Source organism: Bos indicus x Bos taurus, chromosome 4 (assembly GCF_003369695.1).
Source record: "Bos indicus x Bos taurus breed Angus x Brahman F1 hybrid chromosome 4, Bos_hybrid_MaternalHap_v2.0, whole genome shotgun sequence".
In the NCBI taxonomy this organism is placed as follows: Eukaryota; Metazoa; Chordata; class Mammalia; order Artiodactyla; family Bovidae; genus Bos; species Bos indicus x Bos taurus.
Genome location: NC_040079.1, coordinates 5175418 through 5188141, shown reverse-complemented (window position 1 = coordinate 5188141; position 12724 = coordinate 5175418). Strand labels below are relative to the sequence as shown.

At 38.5% G+C, this 12724-nt stretch overlaps 1 protein-coding gene across 18 annotated transcripts in view; it reads right to left on the bottom strand.

The window, feature by feature from the left end:
* KMT2C (lysine methyltransferase 2C) overlaps positions 1-12724 on the bottom strand; it is a 254936-nt gene that overhangs the window by 109875 nt on the left and 132337 nt on the right. For all 18 annotated transcript variants that reach the window (XR_003510636.1, XM_027538533.1, XM_027538516.1 and 15 more), the window contains exon 7: positions 6338-6500. Coding sequence is in view for 17 of the 18 variants with exons in the window: in XM_027538533.1 (XP_027394334.1) it covers positions 6338-6500 (163 nt within the window). In the remaining variant the exon portion in view is untranslated. The remainder of the gene's footprint in view (positions 1-6337; positions 6501-12724) is intronic.

Here is a 12724-nt window from a genome sequence, read left to right as displayed (position 1 = left end):
AATAAATTGCCTTGCCCAGCACAAAATTAAACTCATGCATATTACAATATAATAAGGAAAAGAATGTATTCTAAAATCATACCAATTTGGTGATATATATGAGTATGCCTGTAACTGCATTTAGTATGCTCTCAACTAAACGGTCTGATCAACTGATTGAGGACTGTTTTAAATCATATATAGGATTTTCTTCTCTTTTGCTTTCTGAAGAGCTGGTCAGTCCTCTCTGGCTTCAAGTCCTTCCTATGTGCCTTCCTTTCCCCCAGTCTAGAAACGGTTAATGATCTGTTCCTTTTCCTTATACCTGATGTTAGTTGGCAGCTGGTCTTGTGGGCTGTAGAAGTCTTTGGCTATACAGACCTCTTATTTACAGAGTCCTTATAGAATGGTTAAAAAGACCAAAATCTGCGGTGTGAGGGCAGCGCACAGACAGGCCCTGGGCTGCCTCGAGATGTAAGCTGGGCCTGGTAGCTGCTCACCCGCCACTCATCGGAAGCTCCCGTAACTTCTCGGGCCTTACCTTTCTTGCCGTGTCGCAGCACTGACAGCCAGCATTGCACTCACACTGAAGTGTCCTACCTTGAGTTCTAGGATAGCTGCTTTCTCCTGATAACTCCTGAGGCTTCCCATGCCTCCATCTCAAGCCCTGTGCTCCTTCTGTAGCTCCACAAGGCCTCCAAATGCTGGAGGCTCTCAGGAGTCCATTCTCTTCCTCCTTTCCGAATCCCCCATAGTTTTTTTCTTTGTAATCACATCAACTTCTACACCATAAAAACATCGTAATTCTCAGAACTCTTATCACTAGCCCCAAACTTCTATCTAACCCTCAAATGTTATTTTCAAATCTTTCCGGACTTCAATAGCCACGTGTTCTAAAAACACCCAATCTCTACACCTCTAGCATAAAACTTATTTTTAAAACCGAAACCTCTCCCTTCTTTCTCGACCTGCTGGGTAAAGCAGCATTAGTGTCACTACTGACCCTAAACTTGTCCCTAACCCAACATACTCAAATGGACACCAGTTCTTATACCCCTCTTCCATCTATCTGTACAGCTCAGTCCATCACACTCTGTCTTGGTATTAATAACTGCAGTTACCTGCTGAATGGAATGTTTGCCTAGGGTTCTGACCTTCTCCCTAATCAGCCACACATCCAGAGCAATTTTCTGCGACTGTTATGCCCTGCCTAAATTTAAACTTTATCAGTGCCTCCTTTCTCACCTTAAAAAAACCCACAAGTTTCTTGAGGTTTTGAGGCAAAAAAAAAAGGAATGGGGGCCTTCTCTCCTTTTCCAACTAAATCTCAGAACACTCACTATTTCCTGGTTAGATCAAGCAGTTTGCTGTGCACAGAACACAACACAACAGACTGCTCAACCCTTGTGAGGTTGTACGCATCCTGTTTCTTCTGCCTGTAACCGTGTTCCTTTGCTGCACTGCAAGCCCGTTCCAAGGAGGCCTTTAAAACTCTTGCTCAGACATAAACCCTGACGATATAACGTTACCACACCTAAATGCCCATTTGGTTGTTGACTATTTCTTTCCCTGTATGCTTAGAATAAATTATTATATAATCCAGTTAATTATATTTAAAAGAAAGCATTAAAAATGAAATTACACGAATTCATTTTTATAGAAATGACAACAAAATAAATTATTTCTCTTAATACTAAAAGAGAGTGTCATATTTAACTCATTCAAGTACATTTAAAAACTAACCTTTGATTTTTCTTACCCTCAGAATGTACAGAAATTGTGGCAAATACTGGACTCTATCAGATACTCAGTTCATCCTGTGAAACTTCTAGAGTTTGCTACTCTGCAACTTCAACCTGCCTGGGAGCTACCAGTCACATGTAGCTAACTGGGTGATGGAAACGTGATTAGTCCAAACTGACATGTGCTTTACATAAAACACACTCTGAATTCCAAAGATTTAACAGGAAAAAATATTACTGTGAATAGCTCAAAATTTTATTGATTACAAGTTGACATATTAACATTTTGGATACACTGGATTAAATATGTATTGTTAAGATTAATTTCAGACAAAAAATAACTATTGGAAAAATTAAAATTACATATATTGCTCACATTATATTTCTATTGCACAGCCCTGTTTTATGTAGCAAAGCTCATTCTGTAACAAGATAATTCTGTGCATCACTGTGGCAGGATTACTTTTTATCCTATGACATTTCCCACCAATTCCTTGATGACAATAGTCATGTTGCTTGATTAGTATGCCTCATATAATAAATGGAGCCAAAAAAAAAAAAAAACTTCCACGATTATATTCAGCATAAAAGAATCAGCATAAAAGATCTATTAAGCATTATATAAAAATAATAGAAAAAAGTTGGTTCCAACCACTTGTTCAACCTGTGAGAACATACAGAAATCTGTAGAAATATTAAAACGGCCTTTTGAAGGTCATGCATAAGAAAATATTACTGGGTAGTGTGTCATGTCAGACATAAGTATATGTACTTATACATACATGTATGTCTGAAAGTCACAGAAGCATTAAGTTTGAAGCAATAATCAAATGACTAAGTGAACATTTTCTTTAAGCAGTTGGGAAAGCAAAATAGACGGAGTAGACTACAGCTAAAGACAATTTAAGGAAGGGCAGGAGTAAAATCCAGGTCAATCTCTCTTCAAAGATGTTGATGCCCACGGGAAGGGCAAGGAAGGCAAAGAATATCCAAGTACGCACAAAAGTAGAATGGTCAAAAGTAGAAGGAGAAGTGCCAGCACAGGCACGGCATGAAGGAGCTAAATGACGTAGGGGGAGCAAGAGAGGAGGGGGAGCAACAGGACAAGCTTTAGACACGTCACTGAGAAGAAATGGAGGAAAGACAAAAAAAATGGAGCCTAAATTACATAGGGGCTTATCATGGGTCTCTAAACATGGTCAGATTGGAAGGGGAGACCACTGCTTAAGAGAGCCTAGATAGCACACAGGAAGAAAGAGCAACAGAAGTGAAAGTATCATCAGACAGTCGATTTAAAAACGACTAAACCAGCACAGCTTTCTTACTTCCATCGACGTTACAACTTCTATGATCTAGGTTTTCATCACTGGTAGGACACTGCAGGGTGATTTGCCTATCAGTATGGAATCTCCAGAAAGAAAAAGCAAACCATGGATGCTGTCCAGAGAGGGTGGCCCACACAGCAGGCAGGTAAGGGAGGAAAGAAAGGTCACTGGGCTGACAGATTTAAGGGAACAGAAAAGCTGCAGGACTTGGTGTCAAGAGAGACACAGCTAATAACATATTAGCTAGGGAGTTAAAATGAAGTAGAAGAAGCTACAGCTGAGTAAACACACTGGGGGAGGCCAAGTGGCTTGAGGTGCATCGTTCCCAGGTTCAGACCCTGCAAAAGACTTCTCACGGCAGACAGGATACATCCAAACGCCTTCCCTTGTTCACAAGGCCTGCGTCCAGCTGCATGTGCTCTGCACCATGCACCTGGCAGACACCGAGCTCCAGCACAGTGACTCCTGCCTCCTCCACTATCAGCCAAGCTCATGCCACATGGCCTGCAGAGTAGCTGTTCGCTCTACCTGGAAAATTCTCTCCTCTGATCTTGCACGGCTGGCTCTCTGCCATTTAGGCTTCCCTGAGGGGCAGAATACTACCTGGGAAGAACATGTGGTGTGTCTCCTAAATGGATATTTAATGTAAAATTTTCAGGCTAGGCTAGTGGACACTGGCGTCAGCGTGAAAGTAAGGTGACAGTCCTGACCAGCATGTCTCCAGGACGCAGCACCCAAAATTATTTTCTGATGAAAGGCTCAGTCCTGCTCACAGATGCTCTCTTTGCTGCGATTTTTTGAGGTCCATGTTTTTTTTTAGATTTCTCAACTTTCATAAAAAAGATATCATACTACTAACTCAGTTCACTACCACTGCACATGGCTCTGAGCTTAGCCAGCAGGACCAAGTATCACACTTGGTGCAAACCCATAACTGGAGCCTTAGATAAGAGCTGAAAGAACTACCTTTTAGTACAGTAATTCATATATGTATACATGTATATGGTACAAGGCTATATGATTTTCACTGGTTGTCATTTAAGCATTAATAATAACACTGTCATGTAAGATATCCCCACCTCTAAAACATAAAAAGTGCTTCATGCTGTGACGGACAACTAGGACAACTGAAAATACAAATGAAAGATTTTATAAGACTATTACCTCATCTGTATATTTCTGCAAAAGTCTATTGGCAATTCTTTACATCCGTGCATTAAAACAGAGAGTCAAAAAGCTGTGTCTTTAGGCTGCATTGTTTAAGATCCCCAAGGAATAGAATTTGCTCAGCTGGGCTTTGGTTCTACACCACTGACTTATATTGAGGGCTGTTACAAGAAACTGCCCTGTGGGATCTACTTAAGCTACTGTGAGACAAATTTCCACTGCCCTGTAGCATGTACACACGGTCTCAGTGAATTCTTATTACTACAAATCAGGCAACCGCTCACGCGCCCTTCTTCACGCTGACTGCTGGGGCGTTCTGCAGCCCGCGGGCGGGCTCAGGCGTAGGGAGGGCACTTCCTCTGGGAGTCGACCTCACCGTGACCTTCCCATCGGTCCTCTCCCTCTTCTTACCATTGGCCAAATTCTCTTCTTACCTTGAGTCTCTGTAAGTCTACTCTGGGACAGGGGAAGGCACCAACAATTTCAGTGTTTCTTTTTAGCTTTATGTTGGCAGCAGGAACTTTGCATGGTAACTGACAGTAAATTATCTCACCTCAGTTCTTACATTTCATTATTTTACAAAACCTTTTATGATCCCTAACATATAAATGTATATAAATCATGTATGTTATGTGAACATAGTCTGCAAGAGAAAGTAGTACTGTCAATGAGTAACAGAATTTCTTGTGTTGGAACCATAGTCATAGAAAAGTTTGCATGTTGTTTAGTGAAGTCTAAATCATGATGATGTACAAAAGGCTAAATAAAAATTCTCAAACACACCCACAATTGTTTTATTCAATTGGAAAAGCATGTTGGTAACACTTTAACACCCAGAATATAATCAACTCTGATGACTGGCATCACAGTCTGTGCACTTAGTGAAGTAATTCACTTCCTGAGGTCTTAAAATAAACAACACCCGTAATAGTAGCTGTGCGTGAATGTTCTTTTTCTCCCAGATGAAACAGTGTATAATCCAAAACATGTTTAAAACTTTAAATTCCTTATTAGCTTAAATACAATCTGACATTTCAGTCTGCCTTCCCTATAATTTATGTCTTTACGGGATTAAGGGCAATATGATTATACATGTAGACACAAAATAACTAAAGATAAAATTAGGGTACTGAACAAAGAAAAAATAATAATTATGAAGACTGTGTCTGAGATTAGTTTAAGCCTGAGGTAGCTGTATTTATGTTTCACAAAGCTGGAAAAGATAGGGAAAAAGCCTTTATCGACATTCTAAGAAACAGGTAAAACCTAACAGATAACTAAGAGATGACATTAAAAAAAAAAAAAAAAGACTGAATTACAGAAATTTCACAAGCAGACTGGAAATTCAATTTACTAGGGGGAAGAAAGAACCCAAAACATGCATACTCATTGGAAATCCATATACTAAGAAACAAGTAAGATCTCTATTTAATGAAAGGCATAGGAAAAGAGCTATAATTTTCTGTATAACATAAATTTAAAACACTTAAACCTTTTCACCTAATTATAAAATACTGTTTGGAAAAGAAAGGGAAAAAAAGACAACTGAGGATAATAGATAACCATAACCAAGACAGATGAATCAAGAAGAAGCACTAACAGAATATCAGGACCATACATTTTCCAAGATTCTCCAAAGTGTTTTGGTGATCCTATCAACATATATCCTAAAATAACACCTGAGTGAACCATCTTCCAAATTTCCAACTAGGGAGTTTTTGTTTTTCTTTTTTAGTGTAAAAGACATTGAGTTAAAGACATTTTAATTTTTTAAATGACCTATTAATACTTTATAGTACATATTAAAATACCATATACTCAGCAAATCTATTTGCATACAGTAGTTAGATTCTTAAAATAAGAATAAAAAAAAACAAAACATGCAAACTATCTTTGAATTTTCAAGCAAATAACTTTTTGGATATACCATTGACGATACTGTTGATAACAGATTTCTCCCCCGGCTCCTCGCTCCCCCAAGGATCTCTTCTGAAGACCTCTTTCAGTATTATATGATACTACCTTTTACCACAAGCAGAGTAACACTTAGGGAACTTACAACATCTGTTATTTTAAGTAACTACATCGGTAAGTGTTTTTAGATGTTATCTGTAGTAAACTTACATCTCTCAGGAGCTTGGTCAATGTGTTCTGGACAAAGAAGGAAGAAGTGACTGAGATCCTGAAAGGCGCCGGCTCCAGCAGCACAAGGATAATGGTACATCTGGGTGCATTTCTCTTCACAGCATTTGATAGTGGCTCCAAGGTGCTTACAAAATGCACATCGCTGGAGGGAGCAAAGCATAAAGAAACTTCCTTATAACACCTGGAAAAGCAACATTCAAATGTGGGGCAAGGAAGGTTCTAAGAAATCCCTGTACATTACTAGTGAAACACTTTGAAGCCTGCAAAATACTAAATAAAGAATCAGTGAAAACGGTAAAATCTAAGGTCTCCATTCAGTGCTTGGTTTAATATATGTTAATCCTTCCATCAAGTTTAGAAAGTTAGCATTTCACTTTTTTTTCTACTGACTCTGTCAAAAACATACAACTACCATTCTTTAAAAAATTAATAATATGGTTAAAAGGGCAGTTTTCTAGTTGAGGGTTGTTTTCAACAGGTGATTAAACCCCATCAATAAGCAGATAAAACAGAGAAAAACTAGTTACTAAATCTCTTACTGTTTTCACCCTGCCTAAAAATCAATATGGGGTTTCTCAGGTAGCACGAGCAGTGAAGAATCCCTGCCAATGTAGAAGACGTAAGAGTCACAGGCTCGACCCGTGGTTTGGGAAGATCCCCTTGAGAAAGAAATGGCAACCCACTGCAGTATTCTTGCCTGAAGAATTCCATGGACAGAGGAACCTGGCAGGATACAGTCCACAGGGTCGCAAGAGTCGGACACAACTGAGCGTGAGCACAGACAGCAATCAGTATGATGTAAATCAGTGCACAGAGAATAAGCTAATGAGTGGCAACTACATTGTTAAAGGCACACAAACAAATCTGCACACTTCATTGCAGAAGTCAGTTTCATGTTTCCTTAAAAAGTTGGAGATGTGAAGAAAAATAAAGTCCTCTGACTTTCTGCTTTCCCCATTGCAATCTGCCTCTACTCTCTTGCAAGTGGTAAAATCAAAGAAATGTCTCAAACAAACAGCAGAGGAACTCTACGGCATGTGAAATGTGTTAAGAAGTCAGTACGATTATCCACTGAGCCAATGTACTTACTCAGCTTTCCTTAAGAATCATCAATGAACATCCTCATCCTCCCAAGCCCACTTTGGGCATCAGGAGCCTGCTGGGTGGCCTGCATCACACAGTATAAAATCTCCCTCTGCATGTAGGAGACGCTTACTTGCCATATGCTTCCGTTTCAGTATTTATGCTATTGCATGATAATTGCTTATTGGTCTTTTTTCACCTTGGTCCAAGATCCTTGAGTAGAGCAAGCAGATTGTACTATCTTTGTATTCTCAGCACCATGAATACTGCCTGATATAGAAAGGCACTAACAAACTGATGTTCATATTTATGTACACTAAATGAACTACATTTCTGGTAATAACAGAGCTGAAATAACTGAAGCCAAATGAAACAATATATGGTAAAACTGAGCCTCATGTAATACGGTAAAATTGCTAACATTACCATGGATATCTTCACATGCTTATATACTGATTCTATATTCTGCTAGTCAATTAGAGAATACAATAGGTTTTAAGTTATAAATAATTTCAATGTCTTGCACGTAAATCTACGTAAGATATCACATGCCATCAAGCTCTTGCTTTAACCATCAACCCACTACACTAAATGAATGTAAGAAAGCTAACTGCCTCTTGGTGTGTCTTCTACACATTTTGGCGGCAGGAACAAGCCAGCTGCAGCTTCTGAGTAACTTACGTGTGCACGCTCAGGGGCTCAGCCGTGTCCTGCTCTCTGAGACCCCATGGACGAGAGCCAACCAGGCTCTTCTTTAAATAGAATTTTCCAGGCGAGAAAACTAGAGTGGGTTGCCGTTTCCTACTCTAGGGGATCTTCTGGCCCAGGAACTGAACCCCATCTCCAGCATTGGCAGGAAGATTCTTTACCACTCAGTCACCTGGGAAGCCCAAAGAACTCAAACACGAGCTGTATTTGTGACATTTAACTTATACTTAATGTCCTCAAGTTCAGAGACTAACCACACATTTCAGCTGTCCTTTTGTACTCAAAGATATTACTGCACTTTAAAAAAACGGAAGGAATTAAGTATAATAATCAGCTTTTTCCAAACTAAATATATCTTTATGTCATACCCTCCAATGGTATCTAAACATGTTAGTTATATTAACAGAACCCAGAATTACAGACACATATGGTATCTGGGTAATCTGAGTATCCTTGAGTCATGCTGCAAACGCCAAGATAATGCTGATGGAGGAAAGTGGATGTATACATTCAGTCAACCACTGAAAATCTTTTATTAACTCATTAACATCACAAAATAAGTCTGCTAAACTGTTAAAATCTAGAATCTCCATTATTTTTATAGTACATGGCGAGTTGTACAGAAGCCTTGTGCTCTAAAAATAATTTTGTCAAATAAAATATAATAACTTGTATTTAACTGCATAAGGAAACAAAATAATTTAAATTGATTCTTTTCCCACTGTCTGTATCATTTTAGAAACGTTAACGTGTTCTCTTAATCATATTTGCAATGGAAAATATTACATGACATTAGCTAAACTACTATGTGAAGATCTGGAATGTATCCAACATACTAATTTATAAATACATACAAAGATATCAGGGAATAAAGGAAGAGAAATAAAGTACTAGCTGCATTTAACTGAACGCTTCAAACCCATCTGTTGTAACAGCACAGCTAATGAAAGACATTTGGCATTGAAAGAAAATATATACTTTCTATATAGACTGTATCTTTTCGAATCAAATAAATGCATCTGTAAAATTGTAGAAAATGTCAAAGAATCTCCAAAAGGAACGTCTCTAAACATCAGCCCCCTCATATACTACATGTCAGAAATCAAACAAATTATAAGCTAACAAGTTATAAACAATTACAAAGTGAATTAACATCTAGTGAGAAGAAGGTAAAGTAAATAGCTCTTAAATGGCTTATCAACTAAACAATTTATTTTACTCAATATTTAAAATTCCTGAATAATTTTTTCTACTTTTTTAATCATTAAAAAAAGAGAGAAGGAGACAGAGAGATAAAAAGAAAAGTGTTATAATATCTTTTGACATTTGTCCAAGAACATATCCAAGAGAAAACTCTCGATGACAGTTCATATTACAAGAGTTCTCCCCTGTAAGAATATCTGAGGAACTCCCAAAACTTTAATTTCACTAAATAAAAATAAGGCTCTTCCCAAATAAATTTGCACTATCCAACAAAATACAATCAGCAAAATTTCAGAAATTAAAGATGAATTATGAAGCACTAACAAAAATTTTCAGGTATTTCAAAGCTCGTTCAATTAATTATCATGTGTTTATTCTATATCAACTGCGGTAATTGTCTACATGCTCTAAGAAGTATAAAATCCTACTAGTTTTCCACACATCAAACTGTTTTTCAGTTCAGTTCAGTTACTCAGTCGTGTTCGACTCTTTGCAACCCCACAGAGTGCAGCACACCAGGCCTCCCTGTTCACCACCAATTCCCAGAGCTTGCTCAAACTCATCTACATTGAGTCGATGATGCCATCTGACCATCTCATCCTGTGTCCCCTTCTCCTCCAGCCTTCGATCTTTCCCAGCATCAGGGTTTTTTCCCGTCAGTCAGTTCTTCCCTTCAAGTGGTCTAAGTACTGGAGTTTTAGCTTCAGCATCAGTCCTTCCAATGAATATTTAGGACTGATTTCCTTTAGGATTGACTGGTTGGATCTCCTTGCAGTCCAAGGGACTCTCAAGAGTCTTCTCCAACACCACAGTTCAAAAGCATCAATTCTTCAGCACTCAGCTTTCCTTATAGTCCAACTCCACATCCATACATGACCACTGGAAAAACCATAGCTTTGACTAGATGGACCTTTGTTGCCAAAGTAACGTCTCTGCTTTTTTAATATGCTGTCTACGTTGGTCACAGCTTTCCTTCTAAGGAAGGAAACTGCTTATAACCTTTACCAAATTTTCTTCTTATTAGTCAACTAGGATTCTCCCAGAATGCAGTCAGTAATTAAAAATGAAGACAGAAAGTAAGAAAAAAATATAGAACAGACATGTGAAACTGATCAGAATGGTCCAATGTCTGTCTATTACAAAGCACCAGAAGAGAGAATGGAACAATTATGGTCAAAGTACTCTAGAAAATTTATGATAATATCTAACATCAGAGGTAACATGATTAAACATACTTTCCATTTAATAGATGAGGAAGGTGAAAGACAAGAGCCAATTTTATTCTGTTCCACTGATATCTGTATCACTACAAAAAACACCTGCCTGAACAAAGACCAGCTTCTGATTAAGATGTCTTACACCTAGAAACACTGGCACAATTTTTAAGATAAAAGAGGAAATTTTAGTAGTCCCACCAAGAAGAAAACAAGGCATTTACAAAGGAAAGAGAATCAGGCATTGCTTTTCACTGGCAATATTAAACACAAAAACAAAAAGCAGTATCTTTCAAAGTCTACAAAAAAATTATTTGAACCTAAAATTTTAATACCTATGACATTACTGTAAAATTTAGATAATAAATGTAAATAGGATAAAGTCCGTATTAAAAAAATAGCAACTTTTAAAAAGAGTAATTTTATGTATTTATTTTTGGCTGTACTGAGTCTTGGTCACCACTCGGGGTTTTCTCTAGCTGTGGAGAGCATGAGCTTCCACAGAAGAATGCTGCTATTCGTTGAGGGGCGGGGGCTTCTCCTCACAGTGGCTTCTCTGGTGGTGGGGCACGGGCTGTTCAGTCGCTGGGTTCCTGGGCTCTAGGACACAGGCTCAGTAGCTGTGGCGCACCAGCATAGCTGCTCCAAGGCATGTGCGATCTTTCTGGATCAGGGATCAAACCTGTGTCTCCTGAATTGGCAGGTGGATTCTTTACCACTGAGCCACCAGGGAAACCCCAAAAATAGCAACTTTCAAAATGTGCAAAAGATACTTTATATACACGAGTGCACACATTTATTGTAGATATAAATACACATAAAGCTTTTATTTATGTGTAGAAATATATATACACACAATGTGAATGAGGCACAGTAACACAAGATATTCAAAGATAATGAGCTAGGGGCAAACAGCAGACAATTGCTATCAAAACAAAAGCAGGTTTAGCAATTATTGATCATAAAAATAGGGTTCAAATCAAAAAGCAGTGAGCAGGGCAAAGATAAAGTTCACATTAAATGAGTCTAATGTTAGAATGAAAATCTCAACAGAAGAATAGTCATTAAAGTTCACATGCCCAATGAATTTCTTTAATAAAGCTAACTTCAACTTTAAAAAAAAGTTTTAATACTACAATAAAAATTTGTTTACAAAAAACAGTAAAGCTAAATAGAAATATATAAATAGACTGGATTTAACACAGCTCTCAGAAATCAAGATAATTTATTCAGTTCAGTTCAGTCACGCAGTAGTGTCCGACCCTTTGCGACCCCATGAATCACAGCATGCCAGGCCTCCTTGTCCATCACGATCTCCTGGAGTTCACTCAAACTCACGTCCATCAAGTCGGTGATGCCATCCAGCCATCTTATCCTCTGTCATTCCCTTCTCCTCCTGCCCCCAATCCCTCCCAGCATCAGAGTCTTTTCCAATGAGTCAACTCTTCGCATGAGGTGGCCAAAGTACTGGAGTTTCAGCTTTAGCATCATTCCTTCCAAAGAACACCCAGGGCTGATCTCCTTCAGAATGGACTAGATGGATCTCCTTGCAGTCCAAGGGACTCTCAAGAGTCTTCTCCAACACCACAGTTCAAAAGCATCAATTCTTTGGCGCTCAGCTTTCTACACAGTCCAACTCTCGCATCCATACATGACCACAGGAAAAACCATAGCCTTGACTAGACGACCTTTGTTGGCAAAGTAATGTCTCTGCTTTTGAATATGCTATCTAGGTTGGTCATAACTTTTTTTCCAAGGAGTAAGCATCTTTTTAATTTCATGGCTGCAATCACCATCTGCAGTGATTTTGGAGCCCCCAAAAATAAAGTCTGACACTTGTTTCCACTGTTTCCCCATTTATTTTCCATGAAGTGATGGGACCAGATGCCATGATCTTAGTTTTCTGAACATTGAGCTTTAAGCCAACTTTTTCACTCTCCTCTTTCACTTTCATCAAGAGGCTTTTGAGTTCCTCTTCACTTTCTGCCATAAGGGTGGTGTCATCTGCATATCTGAGGTTATTGATATTTCTCCCGGCAATCTTGATTCCAGCTTTGTGTTTCATCCAGACCAGCATTTCTCATGATGGACTCTGCATATAAGTTAAATAAGCACAGTGACAATATACAGCCTTGATGTACTCCTTTTCCTATTTGTA